At 40.2% G+C, this 25,368-nt stretch overlaps 2 protein-coding genes across 2 annotated transcripts; both read right to left on the bottom strand.

The window, feature by feature from the left end:
* Positions 1-137: 137 nt before the first annotated feature.
* On the bottom strand, positions 138-12,226 carry LOC148184649 (uncharacterized). Its single transcript, XM_088053315.1, has 5 exons — positions 11,309-12,226; positions 3,994-4,097; positions 3,176-3,260; positions 2,258-2,336; positions 138-619 (listed from the first exon to the last, which is right to left on the bottom strand). The coding sequence occupies exons 1-5, from the start codon at positions 11,343-11,345 to the stop codon at positions 589-591; spliced, it is 336 nt and encodes a 111-aa protein (XP_087909441.1). The 5' UTR covers positions 11,346-12,226; the 3' UTR covers positions 138-588.
* A 389-nt stretch (positions 12,227-12,615) lies between these two features.
* Positions 12,616-21,128, bottom strand: LTV1 (LTV1 ribosome biogenesis factor). The gene is made up of 11 exons (XM_005518440.3): positions 20,987-21,128; positions 20,157-20,288; positions 19,458-19,646; positions 18,313-18,400; positions 17,189-17,309; positions 16,262-16,511; positions 15,486-15,613; positions 14,876-15,015; positions 14,616-14,668; positions 13,710-13,910; positions 12,616-13,101 (listed from the first exon to the last, which is right to left on the bottom strand). Exons 1-11 carry the CDS (start codon positions 20,987-20,989, stop codon positions 12,988-12,990), a joined length of 1,419 nt encoding a protein of 472 aa, XP_005518497.2. The 5' UTR covers positions 20,990-21,128; the 3' UTR covers positions 12,616-12,987.
* Positions 21,129-25,368: the final 4,240 nt, after the last annotated feature.

The following is a 25,368-nucleotide window of genomic DNA, read 5'->3' as shown; positions in this document are numbered from 1 at the left end:
AAAAATATAAGAAGGGATATACCTCCACAACATTTCTGTCTTGTTGATCAATTTCTAAAAGCAGTTAAAGTGTTTAATGCAAGAATGAGATTTGGTTTTAGTCTGAACTCAAAGTGCTTTGAAGAGATGCACAGCATACATGGCCATTTATCATGTATCAATCACTATCATTTATTGTTTACTGGAAGAGTCTATTAAATATTCACATGAAGTTCCACAATGTTCACTTGTCTTGTTCAATATATCAAAGCATTAGGGGAAAGAAAAAGAAAATCACATGGTACTGGATCTTCCTACATTTTGTTAAAACCATTGAATGAAACGCTGGTAATGTCCACCCCTCTAGGCAATCATTTAATTGAATCTTGGCAACGGATACAAATAATCTCACAGCTTTAAAAAGGATAGCATAATAAGATTTGTAGCCTGGAGAGAAAAACCCTGACCAAACCTGAGCCAGTGAATTGCAGTTTGCTTATTTTATTGGTAGTTGTAACATTCCAAGGGGAAGTGGTGCTGAAAAATTGTGTTGCTTAAGATCCTCCATAATGTGTCAGAAGGAAGCCTTAACACGTCCTTGTCAACCAGTCACTCTTTTTTTCTGTTGTCCGCTTGTGGTCTAAAAGCAGCAACAAGACATAGACTTGTTATATCTTATTATAGAAAGAGCTTTTATGATTTACTCTGTTTCTCTAAGAAGATTAAATCTGTGTTTGTGGGAAGGTGATGGAGCAGCTCATCCTGGAAACCATTTACAGGCACATTTAAGGATGAGACCATTTATTTGCACCACTCAAAACCAGGTTCTCACACCTGCTTTCTCAGCTAAAAATGCTCTTGGGTAATATTGAAACTGATTTCTCACATGCCCAAAAGTGCTCTGTAAAGCACCTGGCCAAGCTCAAGTTTTCCAGAAAATGCTGCAGCAGTTGCCAACACAAAGCACGTGCAAGTTCACCTAGACACCTAGACCAGTCTTTTTCACATTTCCACTGTCCTCTATTTTAGATGCTAGTGTGGATGTCTGTCCCAGGGACCTGCTGGGGGAAATGGCTGTCCCAAGCCTCTGCAAACTGGCTGCAACTACAGTCCCAGTGATACCTGGAATTGCCAGCATCCCTAGGGAAAGGAGGTGTCAAGACTGCTCAAGCCCCAGGTTTCGGAATTCAGTGGCTAAACCTTGAGAATGGCAATGGTATCAAAAAATCCCTGTTGGTGGTCTGCAAGACCCTGTGTGATAACCACAGGAATTACTATGCTGTTAACATAGTCCCAGGTAATGCAGATTACACCACTGGGTACTGACAGCAGTTTTCCTCTAGCTGGCAAAGGCAAGGAGGTGGGTAGAGCTGATAATGGCACTGTGGACTGGACACTCCACTGCAGTCTTCCCCACAGCTGAAGGATTCAGCCACTGATCAGTAGCAACCAAGGACAGTAGAACTGCACACAGAAGAACCTGCAACAACTTTGTGAGTTTCTGCAACTGACTGTTTTGTGCACATTCCTTTTCATCCTATGCTCCTAGAGATGGAGCTCTTGCTTGCTCTCACAGGCTTCTGTCCCAGGCTCAAAATACCTTGCCAGCTACAGGGAATCATTCTTGGCCACATTTCCTGCTAAGAACTCGTGTTCTACAGTTGTATACGTTTCAGAGGGGTGCAAGATGCTGACCCATCTGAGCCATCCTCTTGAGCACCACAACCACCTTAAACAGGGGCTGGAAGGGTTTCTTGCTGCTCTGACATGAATTGGCATATCCAGAAATGGGAGCCCCTCTGACTGCATGGTCTGAGGAGCAGAAGCACCAAACATCATGGTCTGGGAAATGAAACATTGAGAAGAAGGAAGAACCTTCCCACTGTCATCCTGACATAGGTGTTACTGAAATGAATGCTGCCACCTCCCACACTTGGACAATGGAAGCACATTGTAAGTGCACAAGGTCTGCTGGAGAGGTTTGCACTGTTGAGTAGCAAATCCTCTCAAGATGTCTGTTACAGCAGAGCACAGTCACTGCTTATTTGGGATGGGGCTGTTCCAAATCAACGAACATTCAACACCAAAATTGGTATTCTCTGCAGCCTATACTGGGGCCCTGAGGAGCTCTGCAACAGGTTTCAGTGAAATTGATTGCTTCACTTAATACAAATGAGATTATACTGCAAACATGGCAACAGGATATTCTACATAACAAAAGCAAACAAGTTGTTTTTACATTATAATATTGAAATAAAAAATAATAATAATTTCTTACCCAAACTTTCCTGGAGAATTTTTCACAGCAGACATTGATACAGATTTTCCTGTTTTCTTCATTATATCTGAAGAGGTCTCTGCAGATCATTATTTTTGAAATTTACTTGCCATAAAACATGACAATCTACACAAATTCTCAAACCTCAGAAATGTAGGGATCAAAGATACTGATACAAGGAGTAGTATTATCATTCACAGGTTATATTACAAATAACTTTTAAAATAACTTAAAAAAAATCTTCTAAACATAGATTGATACCATCTATGATTACCAGTAGCAATGGGTCCTAGAAAACATATTATGTGGTATCCTGCTTAGAGGGAACTATTTTAGGGAGGTGGTGATGTTAATTTTAAGGCTGAATCAACAAGGGCATTTGGAACAAACAGCACACACAGCTTTGTACCTCATCTAAAAGGACTTGAGGTAAAAAGGATGGAGTAATTCTCAAAATTGAAGATTAAAGGTTATGGACTTCTTTATGGGCAAAAAGAACCTCAAAGCCAGACTGTATATTTTAGGTTTATATAAATAGTTCTGTTTGAGGACCTCTAACTGAAAAGGCATTTGGGCCCCTCCTGAAGACCCAAATTAAAACCTCTGTGCATACAATCCACACAATGGAGCAATTTAATGACCAGGAAAGCCATTCACTATCAACAACATCCACTTGGAAATTTTTGTCCTTTCTCATTTATAGCAAGTGTGTGGAAATGAGTTTAGGATTTAATGTCAGGACTTGCAAAGAAAAAAAGCCCAGCAAAAAAAGTAAAACTTTAAAATTCTACATTATTCTATCAGAAAACTGGATTCTGAAGCCTAGCATCTGCTTTAAAAATGCCTCCCCCACTTCAAATACCTTAGAGTTATAAGAAAAACATAAATGTGACTAAATTAACTCTTTGCCTGGCTTACGTTTGTCTTTTTGTCCTCTCTCCAGAAGTGCTGACACAGAAGGTGTTAATGTTGGAGTCCTTTTCTCAGTCAGTGGTTGCTTGTCCTAGTAAAAAAAGATGCACAATCACCACACAACTCTAGCAAGGAGCTTGTAGACCCTAGTGAAAACTCCCCAAATTGCTGTTGAAGCAGTGCTAGGAAGGAACAGGCCTTGTGAGAGGTCCACCCTCTCACATTTGCAAGCCATTTTTCCTGCCCCAAATAGATAAAAAGAGTAAAAAGATTTTTCAACATCTTAAAAAAATAAAACTAAAACAAAATCCCCCCAAACCAGCAGTACTCTCCTAAAGGAACTATTTATTTTCTTTTCTATAACAGAACAGGATCTCACTTCAAAACACTGATGACTAGCTCTACTTTTCTGATTCCCCCAAGAGGTTCTGCCCTTTGGCCTTGTGTCTAGTGACCAGGGAATAGCAAACCTTCCAAGAGCAGGGAGCCCTAAATGACAGGAAGAGCTTTCTCAATGTACTGCAAAAGCTGCCAGGTTTCTGATTCTCTACAGCTGTCACCCTGGAATATAACTGCAGAAGAGTCTGAAGAAGTTGTTGTCCCAAGTTTTTTGTACTGTCATATTCTGTCACTTTTTTAATCAGAAAAAGGACTCCAGTTATGGGCAGCTCCTAGATGATATTCAGTATGTGTCTTGCTATAAGAGTTTATCAACTTCCCTGGAATTTCAAGTCTTATATTAATATAGGTCTTTAATGACCACAAACTACAGTTTAGCAAATCTGCTTCCAGGACAAGACAAGTGTGACTGTGTTTTTGCTTACCAAAGCCTTTCTGGTGGAGTTTGCAGCATGGCAGCCAGCTTTTTCTTCACAAAACTCCATGTCCCTCTGTTGTGTAAAGCTTTGAGAGCAGCATGAACATTCAACTGACAGTAAGAAAGAACAGCTTGTGTCAGTTTATACACTACAGGAGAAGAATTCCCCTGCTTTACTGGAGCACTCAAGATGCAGTTCAGCACCTGGCCCCACCAGCAGGTGAATTTCCATCAGCTTCCAAAGGACAAACTTAGTAGAACTACAAAACCTTCCTCTAGAAAAACACTTGGGACACTAAAATGTATGCTTATGGTATTAACCCAGCAAACAGCAATTGCTTTTCAGGAATAAATCCTGGGGATTAATAAAAGCAGATTTTATTATCTTTGTCCTAGTCCTATGCATTCCCAGCCTCACAATTAACTAGTCTGAGCAGAGCTCCTCGAGAAGCACATGAATATCCAGGCCTCTGGCTGCAGGGAGTGTCTGAGTCTGGTGTTAAGTGCTGGAGGATAGTGGGGAAAGACACCTGCATGCACTGTGAACAGCTGGATGATCTGCTCAGCCTGGTGGCAGAGCTTAAAGAGGAGGTGGGGAGGCTGGGAAGTATCAGAGAGTGCAAAAGAGAAGTAGACTTGAAGGATCGCACCCTTCCATCCCTGAGAGAAATGCAGTGGATGGAAGATCAGCAGGAGTTTGAGGAGCTCGGCCTCTCTTGCCATCAAGCTGAAGAAGAGACATAAAAGCAGGGAAACGGAAGCAGATCCCTGCTCAGGGAGGCAGAAGAATCCCCTGCTGGCTTCCCTTGCCTTCCCAGGGTTTCTTACAGAATAGGTGTGAAGCCTTGGATCTCGAGGGTCAGGCAGATGACAGTGGAGAAGATCTGTCTGGGGGGTGTCCCAGATCAGTGCAGTCAACCAGATGGATAACAACCACAGGCAATGGTTGTTGTGGGTGCCTTGCTTCTGAGGGGAACCGAGTGTCCTGTATGTCAACCAGACCCATAGCACAGGGAAATCTGCTCCCTGCTGGAGCCTGGGTAAGGGAAATTACCAGGAGACTCCCTGGACTAATTCAGCACACTGATTACCACACCCTAGTGATTGTCCAGGTGGGCAGCAACAAGGACATTCGGTCATAGGTTGGAATCAATGAACTCAAGAGTTTTTTTCAAACCTAACTGATTCTGTGATTTAGCGAAACACTGCTGGAGCAGTTTTGCCCCATCAGCTGAGGCACATCCAAGAGCCAGCTTTCTGGCTGTGAAGCAGCATTGTGAAGAACATGCACTGGTGCTCTCCAAAATCTTTTTTGACAGCATTACTGTCCTGATTCTGCTAAAAGCTCTTCAGCAACTGTTATGGCAAGTACAATCCAACTCATTTCAATGAATAATCAGTGTTCAGGATCCAGGCACATTCAGCCATCACACTGCCCTTGATGTTCTCAGACCCCTCCTCCTCGTCCAGTGCCTTTTAGAAAAGCAGCCCAGGTGTCTTTATCTTAATACTAAAGATAGAGCACGTTTACAAATGATGTCTCTCAGTAACAATATAGAAAAGATAGCCCAAACAGCCACCCAAAGCCTTCTCCAGACCAGTAGCGTGGGCAAAGCGGTTCAGAGCATAGGGGAGGGGAGGACGAGATAGGGCAGATACCTGGCTTCAGTAGGTGTTCAGGTGTTCCAGGACACCTGGAACTTCAGGGGAGAGTGGGGAGTTTTGGGCTCTATTTGGAGGAGAACAAGACAAAAATGAAATCTTTCTTTCCTTCCCACAATCCATGTACTTTCTCACATACTAGGTCAGTCAGCAATTTGTCCTTCCTAAAAAGCAATTCTCCAGTTCCTTTCTCCACAAGTACCGCTGCTCTTGCAAACTTGGATTCCTCCAAGAGGGAGAAGGAAAGGAAGGGTCTGCTCTTTGAGTTGGTAAAGTAAGACCAGAAATAACAGAGTCATTAAAGAGCTGAGCAGTGGAAATTCAGAGAGGAGCTTGACCCCAATCAAGGAAGGAAGATGTGTCCTGCTGCTTTATATTGCATTGCTGTCATCTAGGAGAGGAGAGAGGCTAGAATCATGGCAGCTGCTCCTGCTATCAGTCAGGAATTCCTGCTCTGGAAGTGAGCCCAAAGAGCCCCTCTTCTGCTCTCTGCCTTCCTGACACAGGCAGGACTCCACTGAGACCCTTTTCAAGATTGGTCCCACATTTTATAAATCACACTATCATGAGATATTATCTGTGTGTGCTTCTTTTTGGATCTGGAACTTTTAACACAGGGACTGCAACTTCTGTGCAGAGGCTGAATCTGGTATTAAGTAGTAAACCAGACCCGTCCTTTTCTAAATGCCTTTCCCTGTCTGTAAAGCTGGGTGGAGAAGTGGACGATGGAAAAGCCACCCTGTGGGAGTGGGGAAGCCTGTGTACACTACTTGTTTTGAATGGAGAGAGGATGTATTTCACCCTCTATTATAGGATAGTACAGCTATCCTGACTCTCCTCCTGAAGTTTTAATATCAGACCCAAGACTTTCTGCCTTTAAGTTTAAAATGTACGGTTAAGTTTTCTCTGCCTCCCCACTGCCTCTGCTTGCATTCCTACTCAATTCAAGCCAAAAAATAGAGCTGAAAATTACAGCCTATGCAGGGAATTAATGTTCATATTCTGTTGTGCCAGGGATGCAAAACTGAATCCCATCTGTGGTTAATAAGATGTCACTGCCTTATCAAAGATCAGTACAAGAACTGCAGTAAGAAAACAGACTACAAACATGGATTGGTGCTTGGTGGGGGAGAAGGTGGCCCTCTTTCACAGCTTTTGTGACCTGCTTGACTGATTGGATAGTATTAAGAAAATACTCATAATGCTGCTTCCAGCTAGATTTCTTCCCTGACTGTTTCTGTAATGGAAATAGGAGAAGACATAAACTACACTTCCCTCTTGCAAAGGATAGAAGTATCTTAGAGCAAGGGCTCTTTTTTTTTTCAGGGGAAAAAAGAAAACATTAAAAACAAAATAAATTTACTTTTTTTGAGAGGCACATGGAACCAAGAGCACTTAGGAAGGATTAGAAAAGACACCATGACCAACATCTTCCATTCTCCACTTGTCATATTCTTTTTACTTTAAACCTTTGTGTACTTCTGTTTCTTTCCACAACTGGTTTTAAATGACATTTTACAACAGCAGTTGACCAAATCCATAGCGAATTGGCATCTCTGGGTAAAATAATATTCATGCATGACCATATGTATTCACCTTCTCCCCAGCAAAATTACTTGATCCAGCAAGTGCTTAAGCATATTTTCCTCCATCTCTGTAAAAAAGTTCAGCTCATACACATTTTTAAACCCTTCAGTAAAATGGCAGTGAATCTCTGCAACTTCATCTGTGAAAGGGCAGCTCTCAGATTCAACCTTGGGCATTCATGCATCAACTATCTTGAATCATGGTCTCTTTCAGATTTAGGTGAAGAGAAATCTATTAGAGATTCACATTGTCTTTAAAATAGATATTTGAATATTCACTCAAAGAGCAGAGACACTTATGTGCCACAGGCAGACATGACATCTACTGATTTGGCTTCTCAACAGAGAAATATTCCCTAACACTAGCAGCACAGGGAGGGGAAGGAAAGAATTTGGCACCCAGTCAAGCACACAAGTGAGACTCATCCACAACATCCAGGCTTTGTCCTTGGAGGAAACAATAGTGTTACTGGATGAAAGACTTCATATGGAGATAACACATATACTTCAGTTTTAACTGTACATTTTGCAGGGGCTGCTTCTTCACAGTGGTTATTTCTCTTGCCTATAGTCTCTGTTTCAAGATGCTGAAGGGCTTGCACTTCCTGTTGAAGGTTTTCTTGGAACACTGATCAGCCAGGATGTAAGGAAAAACCATTGTTTATGGGTTGGAGCGATGCTTTGTTAATGATGCTTTCTTACCTAGGCTTTAAAATTACTTATACTCAGGAGCAGGATGCTGCAGCAGTATTTATTTTGGCTTCAGTTTAACTCCTGAAGGACTTCATTAAAACTTTCAAAAGCTGTCCAAGTACAGCTGTGGTTCAACACAAGTAAGAAATAGAAGCCATTTCCAGTTTGTTCTGCTCAGGGATGGGCTGGAGAGCAGTCCAGATAATGACATGCAGAGAAGAACAGATTGGGTCTGTGAACAGGAGCTGTCCATTAGACTTCCCCACACACACACCTGGTTATCCTTCTTTCCTAGCTAACAGGGAGAACAGTCTGAGCCTGTTTAAGGGGTCAGTATTTTCACTACTAGTTCCTTGAGTTTAGATGTGTTCCACAGCGCGGTCTCCCCTGATGAACAGCAGTGCTGTCCATCCCACCAACACCACTGAAAGAGTCACAACCCCTGAATGGGAGCAGCTGCTTACCAGCACCTGTAACCTGACAACACAAGGAAAATTATGGATAACTCTGGCAGCTGGAAGCACAGGGAAATTTTAGGTAGATATGATATCCAGTGCCAAAGCTGTGGAAGAGCCATGCCTCACAATAAAAGAGTTTGTAAGATTCAGAAGTGTCTCAGATTTTAGCATCACTCTGACTCTTCTGCAACAGGATGGGTAATGTTCTTTGTGAGGGAACGGCATGGAAGCAAGGACCAAACTAAAGCCTCTTTCCTGCACTGTGAATCTAATGAGTTCATCCACAGCTGGTAGATTAAAGACCCTGTTCTCATCTTATTTTGCTTACTCCCCCTTTCTAATTCTCAGTTATTTTCTTGATCTTCTAATTAATTTCTCTATGCTGTCCACTCTCTTTCCATAGGAATTAAGCAGATGCTCAAGCAAGCCTTTTTGGTTACAGCTCAGATGAACTAAAACACACCTCATGCTACTAAAACAGACTTTTCTAAAGCCTCATTTCCCTTTAAACCTTCTTCTCATATGATTCAGGTCCTTACCGTCTGCTTCTAGACATTTTTAACAGCAAACTTGAGAGGAACACTCCTCTGCAGTACCAGAAGAGCAGCAGATACCCATGCCTTGCTCACTGAGGAGCAAACCAGTTCTGCATCATTAGGGCACAGAGAGCCATCACAGGACTTGGATCTCACACTAATCAAAGTGACACAAAACTTCTCATCTCTCGTAACACAGAGCTCTCTCTTCACAAACTATTTTGCTAGATAAAAATACTATGCACTTCATGTATCTTGAGATACCAAATATGGCACTACTAAAGCAAAGTAATCCAACCATTGTCCTGGCTCTTGCAGTCACCCCAGTTCCAGCGTACTTTTTGTTTTCTCCTTGCCAAATCAGTTTTTAGCACTATTGCAGGGCTGATCTGATCTACCACAAAGACACAGGATCAGTAACACAAACTGAGGAGCAGAGGGATGTGTGCAGAGCCCCACCCCTTGCAGAAAAACCCTGCATTTGGGTTGTGCCAGGCAAACTGCAGCCACGCATTCAGTTTTATAATTCAGGGATCAGGGAGGTCAAGGGGAATCTTTTCATTCACTTCAGCAGGCTTTGGAACAGAGCCTGGTGCCCACATTATGCTGTCAAAGGGACTACTTTTCAGATGGTTTATTAGTCTATTTTTTTCCAAGAAGACTGAAATAACAAATTCAGCCTAAAACCCTGGAACAAGAAGGCAAACTGCAAGCTACTAATTTATGCCTCACCAAGAGAAAATACATTATTTTAAATCTGATGTATAGTAAATATGGTTTTGGACAAGCAGGTAAATTAAGACAGTGCAAGACTGAAGATGAATTCACTGTGTGTCTGCGCATGATAAATTCTCTAATCAAGTTCACGAATGAAAGCAGTTACTAGGTAATTTGCTGTTTTAAACTTGCTCAACTCCCTTCTCTACCAGCAGTCACCTCCTCCTTCCCCAGTATTCATTACCCATTTCAGCTAAATGCATTGAAATTCCCATTAAGAAGGAGGGGGCTTTACCACAAAATATGCCAAGTGTTTTCCACAGGTTGTAGAAGGAGCCAGACCTTGACTTCAGGCAGTTGTGCAAAATGCAAAGCATGCAAGAGTCTTGGTTACACAGCACAGGATGTCAGGACTGCAGCAGAGTCGGCACTTGGACAGGGCTCTTGCTGGAACAGTACTTCATTGTCAGAAAGGGATATCTCCATAGAATTACAGAATATCCTGAACTGGAAAGGACCCAAGGGTTATCAAATCCAACTCTCCTGTTGCATACCAGGGTTCCCTTTTGCAGAGCTCCCTCCTGATTTATCCTGTTCCGACAAAGCACAGGCTCTCCTTTGCTGTGACAGGCAGCATTCTGTTTTCCACATGACTGCTTAGGTATGTGCTTTCACAATGACATCACAGTTGGCTGAAGAGATGGTGCAACAATACTTAAGTTCATCACTGCCTAAACTCAGGGTAGGTGACCTGCACCCACCCAGATGTATGGTTTGGATGCCAGCAGGAGCTAGTGATACCCAGTAATGGATTAGGTAGAAAGTATCATGCAAAGTACGGCATGATCTTCATTATTAAGGTGGAAAGTTTCCATGATATGCTGAATAGCATTCCAAGATCATCTTACTTTGCAGATGTTAAATTTGTTGAGATTTGCATTTAAATCATCTTTAAAAAAAAAAAAAATCATCAAAGTTATATGGAAATAGTTTCAGGCCCTTCTAACTCCAAACACAATCACACTCTGAGAGCAGAGACATGACTTCTACTAAACAATAACAGCCTTTAGGAAAACTTCAGGAAAAAGAGAGTCCTTTTCATTTGACTTGTAACTTACAGAGGTACTTCATTAAATTAACTTCTGTAAGGACTTCTCATGTAAGTGTTCTTTACCTGCTCTTCCTATAACAAAAGAAATCCTTGTCTTGCCAAGCAGATGAATGACTGCTTTTGTTTCTTACTTTTTCCTTGGGATTTTACCACACTCCAAAGCAGTTAAGGTTACTGCAGTGTTTCACTGATTACAAGTGCAGAGGAACAAAGCAATTCTGTAATCTTTTTGACTCCTTTCCTATTGCCTCTGTTTAAATGTCTTTCCTCTTTTGTTTCCCAGCAACAGCTGTGTCTGTCCTTAGTCCGGACTACGCTCTTCCAAGTGCCTTCCTCTGCCTCCCCCACCTCTTTATTCTGTTCTTATCCCCTCAAGGGTTTATTTATTTTTTTTTTTTCAATTTTAAAGGACTTTAGGTATAAGCACAGTATCACTGAATCAGTAATGAAAAATCTAGCAAAGAACATGTGCACTGGCTTTTTAGTATAAGATTGTCCTTTTTGGTAAACCACAAAATCATATTCCACCCCAAAGCACTGAACAGCATCTGTTACTTACTTGTTCCATTGAACTTATTTCCTGGTGTCTGACTCATCTCAACAGAATTGCTGCTCAGATTTCCTTTTCTGTTTTGTTGTCAGGAGTACTGAGTGGTCAGTATTCCAGTTACCATAGAATCAGTGATTACACAATTGGCAATTATGACACAGGCAGACACAGCTGAAGCTTGTCAAACACATGAAAACTAGTACAGGTATCAGCTAAAGGAAAATCCTGAAACTTTTTCTGATCTTACAGATTGTTTCTATTGATTCTGTTAACAGACAATAGTAGAAAATGAAGGCTTAATCTAGATGTGTATACTGTAGTGATACTTTAGCTTTCTGAGCAGTGACAAGATGTGCAGATTCAAATGCCTCTTTATTTCCCCCTGCAAAATTGTCACTTTACCAATTAAAATATATCATAAAAGCCTTCTTCCAATAGAAACAGGTATTTTGAATTGTTTCCGTACATTAAAAGACATCATCAGTCCCTGTTAGCTTGTCTCCATCTACTATTCACAAAACTATTGAAGGAATATTGAAGATGCTTTGAATCCACTAGTAGTCAAGCTACTCCACTGATGTGTTTGTTACCATGTCCCTTCCAATAAAAAGGCTAACTTTTCACATAAAGGCAGATTTCTCTGTCTGTAACATACAGACATAAACCCGAGGGTTTTTTTATGAATACAGAAGGATTCAGGACTGAGTACAAATCCTATAAATTTCATTCACATTATGGACCAGTCACAATCAAAATAACTCATGTTCACAGTATAAATATTTAAGTTCACCCCAAACATACAGATTTTGGCCCTCAGCTCACCTTTAGGAAGTTTTTACAACAGCAGTAGTGGGTACTAAGTTTGTATTCCAATTAAACCAAATTTAACACAAGACCTGAGGAAGCATATTCCAGAAACACCAAGACAGTGACCATCTGCAAACACAAACTATTTATCCAAGTATCTGCTGTTTGTTTGCCATCCTGCTCACACTGAGTACTTCCAGCAAAGCCAATTCCAATGGCAACATTAACAGTCACTGAGTGTTGTAACTACAACACCCCTTGTGATGGATTTTATTTGCCAGGAAATGTAAAATTCATATTAGGTAACAGGGACGTCTAACTACAAAACAGCTTTCCAGACACCTTCATTTACAAAAGGCTTCCATCATAGTACCAAAACAATAAATAACCTACCCAAAAATAAGGACCAAGGAGTGGGTGTAAACTCCTTGACTTACAAAACTGTATCATAGCAAGGAACTATATTCAACCATCAGTATAAGAGAGAGAAGACATAAATGAAAATACTGTTTTGTAAACTGAAATAATTTAATAGAAGAATCTAACCAGATCAAATCTGTAGGATATTGCTGATTTGTTGAATACATTCAACAAATATATATATAACTCTGTTCAGTGATAACTTGTAAGAAAAATATTCATAATTTTAATACATTTCTACTGTAATGAAAGTTTGCAGCAGTTGCCATGTCACTCATGACAGAATAGATATCACCAATACATTATTTTATATAGAATTTCACTTCAGAAAAAGTGACAAGTTACAGGATCTTGTTACAGTGAGATTTGAACAACCCCCTTTGAGCAGGACTGGCAGAAGTGTGAGGCAGCAGTTCCCTTCTCAATACAAAAGAAAAATTAGGGTTGACTCCACAGTTTCATCAGGACAGCTTCAGACCTTGCACATTTTGTTTCAGATTGAGCAACTCTTTCTCTTGTCTTGTTTTCTCCTGTTTGAAGGCCAGCTTGTTGGCTTTCTTCTCCATTCTGCGTTCCTTTACACAGGATTAATGAGAAATATAGTAAATAAGAATTAACATGCAAAATCAAACCATTCCAATAACTTCTAAATCATGAAAAGAGCAATCTGGTCAAAAACATTATTTATGGCACTAATTATTAGTAGTCAAATTAGTATGTGTACCAACAGGATAAACATCTTTGGTTAGTTGAAGTTTCTAATATGCTGGCAATTTCTGTTCCTAAATAAGACAGCTAGGATTTCATTGTGGCCAATTAGGATTTTCCACATTTCTTCCAGACACTTTTCACTCTGTGTGATCTGAGACATTATAACTATTTCCTTTGCTACTCTAGGTTGTAAAGAAATCTGATATTCATTCAGAAACTGTATCTGCAGTAGCAGCCACAGTAAACGACCCTAAGTTTTGACACTGGAAATCAGTAAGCCTAAAGTATGATGTTAACTTTCTTTCCAGTAGATTTTTTTTTTTTTTGCAAAGAAGCAATAATTAGTCCTTTGAGACCAACAAATTTGTCCTATTACCTTCAGACATGACAAGTGAGCTTCAAACGAAGTTTGTACGACAGAATTCAGGTAACATAAAATGCTTTGCAAGGTTTTATTTGCAGTCAGGCATACCTTTCGCTCCTCTTTTATTGCCTGTTTTCTGGCTTTGCGATCCTCTTTGCTCTCATCTTTGGAACGAGGCTGTGTCGACACTTTTGGCAGGTCACTGCCATTTATCATTTGCATGCGTTCCACCTGCTTAGCGGTGAGACCTCTCTGAGGCAAGATGTGTAGGGGAATTCCAGTCTTCTGAGAAATTTTTATTGGCTTGGGCTAAATTAGAGAGTGCATATGAATTAGTGGCCCCTAGCTTTCTCTCCAAAAAGTGCACATGGCACTGCCTTATCAGTGTAAAAACTTCAGATCCAGATTTAACAGTAACAAATGTTAAGTCTCCTCATACTATTTAACTCCTTCACAAAAACACACATTAATCCCAAAGTAAGAAATCAAAACATCTGTGACAAAAACCTGGCCTTCTAGAACAAGTAATACATTTTTATTTCACCATTACTGAAAAAATAAAGAACTTAAGTAGTTACTTAATATTCCCTTATAAGCTTGCAAGAAAAAGGTTCCATTTCAAATTTGGGGATATCGAGCTGTGCTCTAATGATGGGGAAGACATAGAAGACCAAAGAAGTAGAATAAATTGTTTCAGACCGCAGGAAAATAAACCTGAACAAATATGTGGCTGGGAGACACAGGTTACACAAAGGTGTCTCACAAATAACAACAAAGGAAATTCCTTGCTCTGTTTCTGCCTACCTATTGGAGAAATTTTGAATTGACTCAGTTTTCCTTTTAATAAGAAAAAAATACATCCAAATTCTTCCTTAGTGAAGAAATAATATCAGAACCCTGCCCAACCCTCATTTCTGCTCCCTGTCTTTGAAAACAGATACCCATTGAGAAAACAAATACATTTATCTCAAGTTTGCCCAGTGTTATTCATCAGAGAAAGTTTATTAATTTTACCTTTGATGGCTCCTTAATAAGTGTTGGGTGATTATACAAGTTTGAATAGGTACCTAAGTCACAAAGAAAAAAGAAAGTACTCAAGAAAGGCTTGCAAATAGAAATTATGAATTGTACTGCTACTTAGGTTTTGGAAATTCCTCCTGTTGTGCTCAAGAGAATAAACCATTTTACATGAAGCACTGTCAGGAAAGTTCTGAAATCATCTATCATTTACTTTGAAATCCTAAGAACAAATAAGCAAACTCCAAAATACTTACTCAAAATGGATTCACAATCCCACTTTTCTTTTGACTCCTCAATAACTACAGTTACTATTTCTTCCTTTTCTTCCTCACTTTCTTCATTTGCAGGAGAGTCCAAATCTTCATCAGGTTCAAGAGCATCCATTTTCACACAACTTTGAAGAAGTTCAGAGAAGAAATAAACACAGTTTATCTCTTCTTGAAAAAATTACATAATCCCAGACTCCCTTAAGTAAAGCCCCAGACCCAAGAAAGCCATTTCCAATGAAATTTTCAGCAAAAATTAAGTTTCCTTATGTAAGCCTCCTCAAAATAAACGAAAAACATTAGAACAAAGACACAGTCAACAAAATAAGTATTTCTACTTTTCAAGATAATGAATGCCTCTAATAGATGCTGCTTACATTGTGTTCAACAGTTATACAAAAGGAGCATAACCTACTCAAATCAACAAAATTCCTCCACTTAATTTTATCATACAAATGGATAATACTCATATGCAGATGCTTTTATTGTGGGATGCAATCTTTGAGTACATGAACTTGAAATAACACACCCAAAATTTTCATATAAACAGAGGATTACAGAAATACTTATGTGAAGCACTACTTCTGGGAATACATACTTCTTTGCTTTCTCTTTGTAGTAATCATCCAGGACTTCCTGCAACCGAGCATTGTCTGTGTTAATGTAGCCTTCTAACTCCACGTTATCTAAGGCTCCAATCTCATCTTCATCAAATTGTTCATAAAACTAAAATAAAGAAGTGGATATCTAATTAGACCGCATTTGTCATGCAACTTCTTGATAGCTCAAAGAAGAGCCACACGTTTCTTTATATTTCCCTCTTTTTCCTCTCCCCTCTGATATGCTGAACCGCCAAACACATCTGCAGTAGGATTTCCTCCTTACTGTCAGTAGTCTTTCCACATGAGACTCATAAAGTTATAATAATATATAAATCAGCTCCAAGAAAACGTCTTTTATTCTGATGTATTATTTCAATCTATGCCTTAAGAAGTCTGTCACTGCTCAGAACAAAAGTTACACCCCCTATTTCCACCACTCTGACATCACTTCATGAATACATACTTCACCAGGGACCTGTAAATGGTTTGCTGTGTTGAACTGAGCCTCTCAGACAAAAGTGTTAACACTAATTATGAATGCTCATATTGTCATTGGAGTAATTTTGTTTACCTCCATCAGTGCTAGGCCTTTCAGTAGCAACTATAACCTAGGTGACACAAGCCTCTAAATGTGCCCAGTATTAAACACATGCAAAGAGCAGTGGCTTGATGCCCTGACTACTAAAAGCAGTAAAATCAGCACAGGTATACAGGACACTGCCTGATGAAATGAAGAATACACAAAAACAGTTACACTCTTGAGCTGCCTCACCTTCTCAAATCTGTCATCCAACAGGGTTAACTGCTCATTTCGTCTTATTACTGAAGATGACATAGAATATTCGGTGAAACGACTCCTGGTTTCTTCTTGCATAAAAAGGAATTCCTTTGTTGGTCCATTAACCTCATCATCTGACAAAGGACCTTCTGAATCATAGTCTTTATCAGTACTGCAGCTATCCTTTTCATCACTATCATCTTCCATATCTTCCCATTCATCCTCATCCTCAGCATCTGGTCCCCTGAAAAGAAGTATAAAATAGTTTTAGAGTCATACATGGACCTTTACATAGCTCTGACCTATGCTGGGTTATCTGAAATAATTTGGCAGTAACAGATTTTAATCTTGAGTGAGACTTTTGTCTGAGAGCTGAAAGCATTGCTGGCTGGATGATGCAGCTGTGCACTGAGACTGAAGTTATTTTTATATTCAGCTGACATGTCAAAGCAGAAAAAAACCAGCTGCATTCTTGACTATGAAAGCAAGCAAAATTTCTGAATGTTCATGAAATTATGAGAATGATAACAAAACCTAAGCAGATAAAATACAGTGGGGTATCACATGAAGCTTTTGCAAAGGTTTCAGAAACAGCCATTAGTCTTCACCAATACTATTACTGATGTCTTTTACATGCAATAGATGACAATGTTTTAAACAGTTCCAGAACACTATTATTCCAAACATTGCCTATAATCCATGAGCTCAGAGTAACAAATGAAACCCATCTCTTGGATAACATAAGAAATTTGACTTTGCAAGCTACCACCCAAATAACACAAGATAATACTTCTTTCAACACACCAAAGTATTCCATTTGAAATCTGAAACCATTGTGGCTTCCTACACTACCACATTCAACAGCAAATAGTGCCTCTCCTATTTACATATGGCAAGTATTTCAACAAAACTCTATCTTACCGCTTCTGTGGTTTATTTGCTTGTAGAACAAAATCATCTTCCAGGATATTTTCTGGATTGTCAAAGTCAAAATCATCATCAAGAGCTGCAACAATATCTGGATCAAAATCTAGCCGTGGTCCTAGAAAGTTGAAAAAACAAAACAAATATTTGTTTTACAATATACAATATAACATTTTACAATAAACAATATACAATGTAAAATGTAACATTTTACAATAAACAATATACATTTCTCTGACATAATAAAACTACTTTTGTGGATAAAAAGTAATCCAACTGGGCTGTTAATTTGCAGTTATGAAAGCTTAAATCAAAGAATCACAAAATTCCTCAAGAATATTTGTAGATTTGATAGAAGCCAGGACATGTCACCAATCTCTTGTCAATTTTTATCACTCAGAAAAATACATTTCCCAGAGGTCTTAAGCTTCCATAAATGTATTTTAATACAGAATATCGAAAAAGAAAAAATATCCAGGTTAAAGTACCACATGATCAACTACCAGCATTAGCTCCAACCCTAAAATTCCCTCTATTACAAAATTCTCTACAATTACAGTAGAAACATTAGAAAACGTTTCTCTGATGCAATTAACAGAATTGCCTTTAGCATCCTTCTGTCAGGACAGAGAGAACTGCTACAATTCCTTACTGCTATGAAATATGGAGATAGCTGTGGAGACAACGCCCAGTGCAAACACAGATACATAACAAAAACCTACTTACAGCCTGTAACACTGAAATAAAACTAATGAAGGAATGTAAACACTATGCAGCATTTGAAAAGAAACTGAGTGAAAATCCAGTTCCTGACTCAGATTCAAACAGACAGAATAATAAATTAATAGTATTATCTACAGTTTTTCCCTGCTATTAGTTTTTACTTGCTACACAATAGTAAAAGCTCATGGATTCACCCTTTTCAAGCAAAGCTAAAGAATTCTTATTAGTGAATAACAGATTTAAGTCTCAAGTTGAAACATGGGTCTCACAGATAATTCCTTATGTCTGCTACTGAGCCTGTTCTAAGTCAAAAAAAAAAAACCCGACACCACAAGAGCAGCCTCAATTACCATCTATTTCCTAGATGGCAACTCACATCACAAAAAGGTGGAATATACCTGAAACAGGAGCAGCTTTATTTAACAAGCCCACATCCTCTTCAAACTCTGTGGCAAATACCGAGGAAGGCAACTTAATGGATGGAGCCTTAGAAAAAGAAAAACATGATCACAATGTATTTGTTCTCAGTTTCTTATTTGAGCTCACGTTAACAAAATCATGCAGACACTCCTGTGACCAAAAGAAACCCTGTGAGCGCTACTTAAATGTTCCAACAAGTGCTACGTTATCTGCAGCAAATTTTCAGAGTTATACAATGACAGCTACTTAGAAGGACTGCAGCATCAATTCTCATGTCAGTATTCTCCAGGTATAGAGACAGTATTTTTTGCATCTCTGAAACCTTTTAGAGAATGGTTATGCAGCAGTGTCCTGGTTTAGGGCACACTGAAATTTTAAATTTTTTGTTTGTTTGTTTTGGAGAACACTAAGACACATTTGAAATCACCCCTTTACTGAAAGGCTTTTCAAAAGCTTCAAAGCATGCATATCTAACCTAACTTTAAATCTTATGTAGTATCACCAAGCTGTACCTGAAAGGTACTTCTGACCAAGACTATTGGTTTTGAGTAAAAATTACAGTATTTGGTTAAATCAAACAGCCTCAGCTATAAGTGACTGGCAATGGCATACTTTATTGCTTCAAAGCATTTACTGCTTTTCCATTCCAATGTGATCCAGCATCATGAACTTCTAGAAGTAATGCCAGCAATTGAAAAGTTTGTTTTTATTCCATCAGGTTTCTATCACATTCCCCTTTAAAAACATGGTGCACTGATAATACAGCCTGACACACTGATAACTCCCAGAGCATTCAAAAGTTCTGAAAAAACCTTAAAAACAAACACCCACTCCAGAAAAACACATGACTTGTTCAAACAAACACCTTTGCAAGCCATGTCTGTAGAGAAAAGTTTGTCATGGGTATGTGCTGTAACACTGTGCTAGCAAAATAATGTTCATCATCAGTAAACTCTGCCTTGTCAGCTTCTGGGTTTACTTGTAGGAAAGTCTGGTTGTGGGTCAAAAGGACACTTATAAATAAACAAACATACACATATATATACACACAAACACACAATGTGTCTAGAGGATGTTAATGCTCCGAAGAACAGTATTACCATTAGAAAAAAATACTACTTACTGAAATTCTCTGAATTTCATCTTCTATGTGCCCCTCATTTGTGATGACAATTCTGCTTTGCTGTCCACGCACAGATGGGACAAGCTCAGAGGGACCAGAGGCTTCTTTGAGGTGCTGCAAATAGTCATAGTCATCATCAAAGAAGACACCATACTTGCGCTGCTCTTCCCTTCTTTGCTCCTCATGCCCCTAGGAAGCAGGGGGAGAAGAGAATAATCAAAAGGAATACATTTAGTTATTTAAGTCCATTTAAAACTTACTAGCAAAAAGAAAAGCAACACATCTACTGAGAGTATCTGAATACTGAAGTCCTTGTAGTCCTCTCTCCACTCCTCACCCTAATTCACAGCTAATTAGAATGTTGTAATCAGCCGGTTCCCTGTCTGGGTGCTGTCTGAGCAGGACCTTTCCATCAGCAATATAACCAACAATGCCTGTTTTATCACAGTGAGTCAGCCAAGTTTTGTTTCTGTTTTTCAAATACATTTACACTTCTAATGCCAGTTAAATCATCCTTCAACCATCAGGCACAAACACACAACTGTAGAACTCCCTACAACATCCCTTTTTTTTAATAAGCTGAACTAAAAACTACCTTCTCTCTGGCTATGCTTTTGAATTGTATAATTGCATACCAACTATTTTCCTCCATGGCGTTTCTTATCTGAATGAACCTCAGTATTAAAAGTGAGTATTTACTTTCTGTGTGGGCAGCAGAACTCTTTGGGGTGCAGTATCATCAGCAGCAAGAGGATCCCTCTGACTTCGGTGCACTAAGTGAAATGTTACTGCTTTCTTCTTCTCTATGAAGGGCTTTTTCTTCTTGTGAGGCTGGAAAAGTAAATATGGTTAACCGTTAACAAAAAACAAAATATTAAATGCACCTAAAGAGAACCTTTTCTCTGTAGTGCACTGCTGCATTCATTTTAAGAAAATGCCTTATAAACATATGCTTGTAGACAAAGCATAGAGAGGCCAGTGGGAGCTTAACTCATCTCCCCCCCCACACGACAGACATTTAATATGTTCTAACAGCAAACGCACTTATTCACCTGCAAAACGGCAATACATCGAACTGTAAATATCTGATAACAGCACATACAGTTTAATATACAGCCCTATAAAGGAATTCCGCAACACACTTCATCACAGAAACACGGGAAACTGATATAAGGAAATTCATCTAGACACATCTTGCTTCGTGAGAGCTCTTTAGACGGCTGCTCCTGCAGCAGCAATTCAGCATCAGTCATGAGGACCACCCGCATCACCGCTGCCCAGGCACAGCTCTAACATCGAAATACACATTCCTTCTCAATCAACAAACCCACCAAGTATTCTCAACTGGCTGGAAGCCATTCCTACGAGTTACCACGTCTGACCTGGAAAAACACTTCCAGCAAGGTTTCCGGCTTTACTTACCTAACAAAACGCGCTACAGCCGATACAGGCAACCTGGGGGGTGACTCTATTGCTCTAACCTGCCTTGTTCCCCTGGCAATTCCGAGTACAGAGCCCGGCACACTCACCATGGCGCTGTCCCCCGGTGTCCCGAACCCCACTCGCTCCCACGCGGGTCAGGCCTCAGCACCTCCGGGCCGTGCCCTCCATCTTGGAACAGACCAATGACCAACGAGGGGAAGGAGATAGGCGGCCAGTCAGGCCAGGTTTGTAAGGTTTCGTTTTCCAGTTAAAAAACAAAAACAAGGAGTCTTTGCTCAGACGGAAATGGTATTTAGGTAAAAGAGGGGCTCAGTGAGCCCAAGCAGGATGCTCGTCGGAGACACATTTTTTCCAGTTCTCCCCCCAAAATGGTGAGGAATGGTTCGGGCCGCCGTCAGCCCCAATGGCAGAACGCGGCGCAGGCGGCCAAGGGGCAGCGCGCGTGCGCAGCAGCCGGTCCGAGCCGGGGCTCGCTGAGGGGAGGGGCGGGCAGCGGGGGCTGAGTCTGGAGGAGCGGGAGGAAATAGCACGTGTTGGTGCTGACGGTGTTTTGCCGAAGTTGAGTTCTTGTTTTTGATGAGCAACAGCTGGGCGAACTGGGCCTGTTCAGAGGAGAGACGACTAAAAGGGGGCTTCATCAATGTCTATGAGTATCTGAAGGGACCGTGTCAAGAGTTTGGATCCAGGCTCTGCTTGAGGGTGCCCAGCAATGGGACAAGAGGCAACAGAAACTTATGCACAGGAAGTTCCACCTGAATATAAGGACCAACCTCTTTACTGTGCACGTTATGGCGCACTGGAATAGATTGTCCAGAGAGGCTGTGGCGTCTCCCTCACTGGAAATATTCAAGAACCGTCTGGACACATTCGAGTGCCATGTGCATTAGGATAGCCCTGCTTGGGCAGGGAGGTTGGATCAGGTGATCCACTCTGGTCCTTTCCAACCTGAACCATTCCGCTGTATCACGCTATAGTTGTATCAGTTTTACCTACACCACGTAGTGGAGCTGTGTACAAACACAGGCACTCACGTACAGGCTCCTTGCTAAGAAAAAGAGAAGTATGGGTGATATTTTAAAACCTGCTTTGTTATTTTTCAGAAGAAAGTGTAAAACGCAGAGCAGTTTTTTTTTCCATGTGTTTGCTGGCAAATATAACAGTAATGGCTAAGCAGAGGTTTCACTGAAGATTCAAAAAAGTCATCCACATCAGTGTTTATGGATGCAGCTAAATATTTATATATGCGTGTACCTTAAAGTATTAGCTTTAGTCATATTTGGGTGGATTTCATTGGTTTTCAGTAGGTGTCACTAAAGCTCCAAAAGAACCCAGATTTTCACTCTTCTGGCTGTTTTCTGAAGTCTGGAATCTTTACCAAGTTTCATCACACCACTCTTGCAGAAGTGCACAGTCTGATCTGATCCACTCCATCACATTGAAATAACTCCTCTACTCGAGGGATTTAGATGACCCTTGCATATATCTGTGCAAAGGCTGGACTTTCCTCTTTCTTGCAAAAAGTGCCCGGTGGGTGTTTTGCTGCTGTCAGCGGGTGTGCTACACACCTCATGGCACAAGGACATCGGCAATGACCCCTCCGGGACTGCAGGCTGCGAATGGATTTTTCATGACTGCACCCAAGAGCAACAAGTCCCTCCCTACCGTATGTCTGTACTGCCAACAAAGCGACAGCTGGAATAGCAGAGCTGGATTTTCACAAGGTAATTAAGAAAAGAATCACTCAGCTGTTGAAAACACAGTACTTAGCATTTATTTGTGAGGTAATGATGTAGATTAGATTACTCCTTGTTGCTTCCAAGTTCCTGACATGCCTCTCTGGCATCCACAGAAGTGCATGTGTATACACATGGTGACAGGATTACACTTCACAATCCCTTAAACCTGGTGACCTCCATATCTGGTGGTGGCAGTACTGTCATTCCGCACACCCCAGGTCTGGTCTAGGAGCATTGTACTAGTTTGGATGTGGGAAAAAATAACTTTTGCTCTCAGCTCTGCTGTTAGTCCCCTGTTTTCTAAGTGTAAGGTAAGTTTACCTGTTCAGTTAAGTCTCAGTGTTTTCGGTCTTTAATTTACGTCCTTCACCTGAATTTCCTGGCTACTTTCTAAGTATTTAGGGGGAAGGATATGTATTATATGTTCACACAGAGATTAAAACAGGTTCTTCCCCATGTCACAGAAGATTGCTAATGTATACTAAGAGTACTACATCTGGGGATGAGTTTGAATCGAGGATTAGCAACAATAGCCACCACGTTGCCTACTTTTTTGACACCTGAGGGCGAATCATCTCCTGATTTACATAAAAATTAAATATTTAGTATTACATACATATGAACTGTGTGTGAGAGAGTGTCTCGGATACTCTGTTTAAGCTTCTCATTTCATCCAAGCCTTACAAGGCCATCCATCCCACTGCACTCTCTCACTGGGTTCTTTGCAGAGACTACTTACAGAACTCAGCAAAGAACATCTACAGAGACTGAGGGGGTTAGTGCTCAAGTCACTAACCACTTCTTTTATGCTTGCAGAGGAAAAGTGGTCAGTATTGAAACAGTCTCACTGTCAAGGCAGCCACTTAAAAGATAATATGCTGGAAGCATATTCTTAACATAATCATCAACTTGCCTTCTGTGGGAGGAAATTCATGCTCATTTTTTTTTCTCTTAGTCCCTGCAAAGAAGAAATTATTGCAAAGTAATTAAAACAAAGGTTTCTGTCAGTCACTTTGAAAGTTAAAAGATTGTCAGATGCACTGCTGTCTAGGCTGAGCCCTCAGCTGTGCAGAGGGTGTATTTCCACTGCAAATCTGCTGTGAACGAAACTGGTAAAAAACACTTCTTGCTGAAAAGGGGAAATTGAAAGCATAGATTAGGTCTCCAAACCATTGAGCTACAACCCTAACTTTGTATTTTTAAACCAAGTATCACCTCTTGGAACACACCTCTCCGTGAATATACCACACACAGGGAATTTACCAGATGTGTTTGAAGGACTGCCAGAATTCTAAGGAAGGTTTCAGGAACCTTTTTTTCTTTTCATTTCCACAAGGAGGGAGTTTAATTCGGTCTCTGGAGGCTCTCTGAATTTAACTCTGTGTGCCCATGTGCATGCTAGAGATTAAAGTACAAAGTATTTTCAGTAAAGATTTTCTGGACAGCTTTATTGAGGTGATTTTTAAAATTTCCTATTTATATATATTCATTCATATATATCTGTAATTGAAAGAGCCAAACAATTGCTCTGAGGCACTTGGAACTGTGCACAGCAGAGTATCCTACAGTACTGACCAACTAGGCAGCACACTTGCATAACATATGTACTGTATAACACCCCCAATACATTCTTTATGTTTTTCAGGTGATGATATTTGTGTGCATATATGTATATATATATATATATATATATATATATATATATATTACGTTACAGATAAAAAGAAGCAGCTATCATTAATTTGTAACCATATCAGCTGTTTGCATTCACAGATATCACACACCTGTGTAAAATGCAGTGTCAGATCTGTGACCTCTTTAGAGTTACCACATTTGATCACAGTGAGCCAAGTAGATGCATTCACTTTATAATTGTTACATAAAATCTGCCCTGCATAAGCTGAAAAGTTATTGGTATTGATTCTCCACAGACTTCCATCTTTTGAAAGTAATGAAACATGTGGAAAGTACATTTTAAAGGGACAGCAGTTCTAAGCTGGTAATGTTTCAGATACATTTTTTGGTAGTTGCCAGTAACTCTTTATCATGACAGGCAGTGGGGAGCCAAGGCTTGAATTTTGTTTGCCTTACTTGACTTATAAATGGGAACATTTAATGAAATCAAAGCAAGTTACTTAAAGAATAATTTTTTATCAAATTAATAGAAACAATAAAGTCTAAGAACTGGCCTAGTGTGTATGAATAGGTGACACTCTATGCAAAATTTTAATTCCAATGAATTAATGTGCAAATTCCATTTCAGGTGAATGTGGCCACCTTAGAGCCTATTCAGCAAGTTAGAATCTTCTGACTGTACTGGACCCTCGGAAGACCCTCCTGGAGCTTAGCAACCTGCACTGGTGTGGATGTGGGATCAAGCCTGCCTTACTGGAGTCTCGTTCCACAGTGTCTGTGTAGGCTTGCTTGGAAGAGGCAGGTGTGCAATGGTTCCTACAGCTGAACCTACCCTGGTGTACTGCAGCTCTGCCAGAAAAACAGGGGCTTGTGATCTCTAAGTGCTTAAGGTACAGCTGGGTCCAAAGCACAGCACACAGATGTTGCCATGATTTACTTTTTTGAGCTACTGTTCCACAGAACGCCAGGGGAAGGGACACAAACTTAGCAGCTTTATCAGCTCCTGTGTGTACAACAGTGTCTGTGCTCTGCAGTCTTCTTGTGCCTCCCCCAGATTTGCAGTTGTAAATGGAATTCTATTTTTTTTTAAGGAAATC

Source organism: Pseudopodoces humilis, chromosome 3 (assembly GCF_049639895.1).
Source record: "Pseudopodoces humilis isolate 2021_Gansu_Grassland_sample_001 chromosome 3, ASM4963989v1, whole genome shotgun sequence".
NCBI lineage: Eukaryota > Metazoa > Chordata > Aves > Passeriformes > Paridae > Pseudopodoces > Pseudopodoces humilis.
This window is presented reverse-complemented; position numbering and strand designations above follow the sequence as displayed.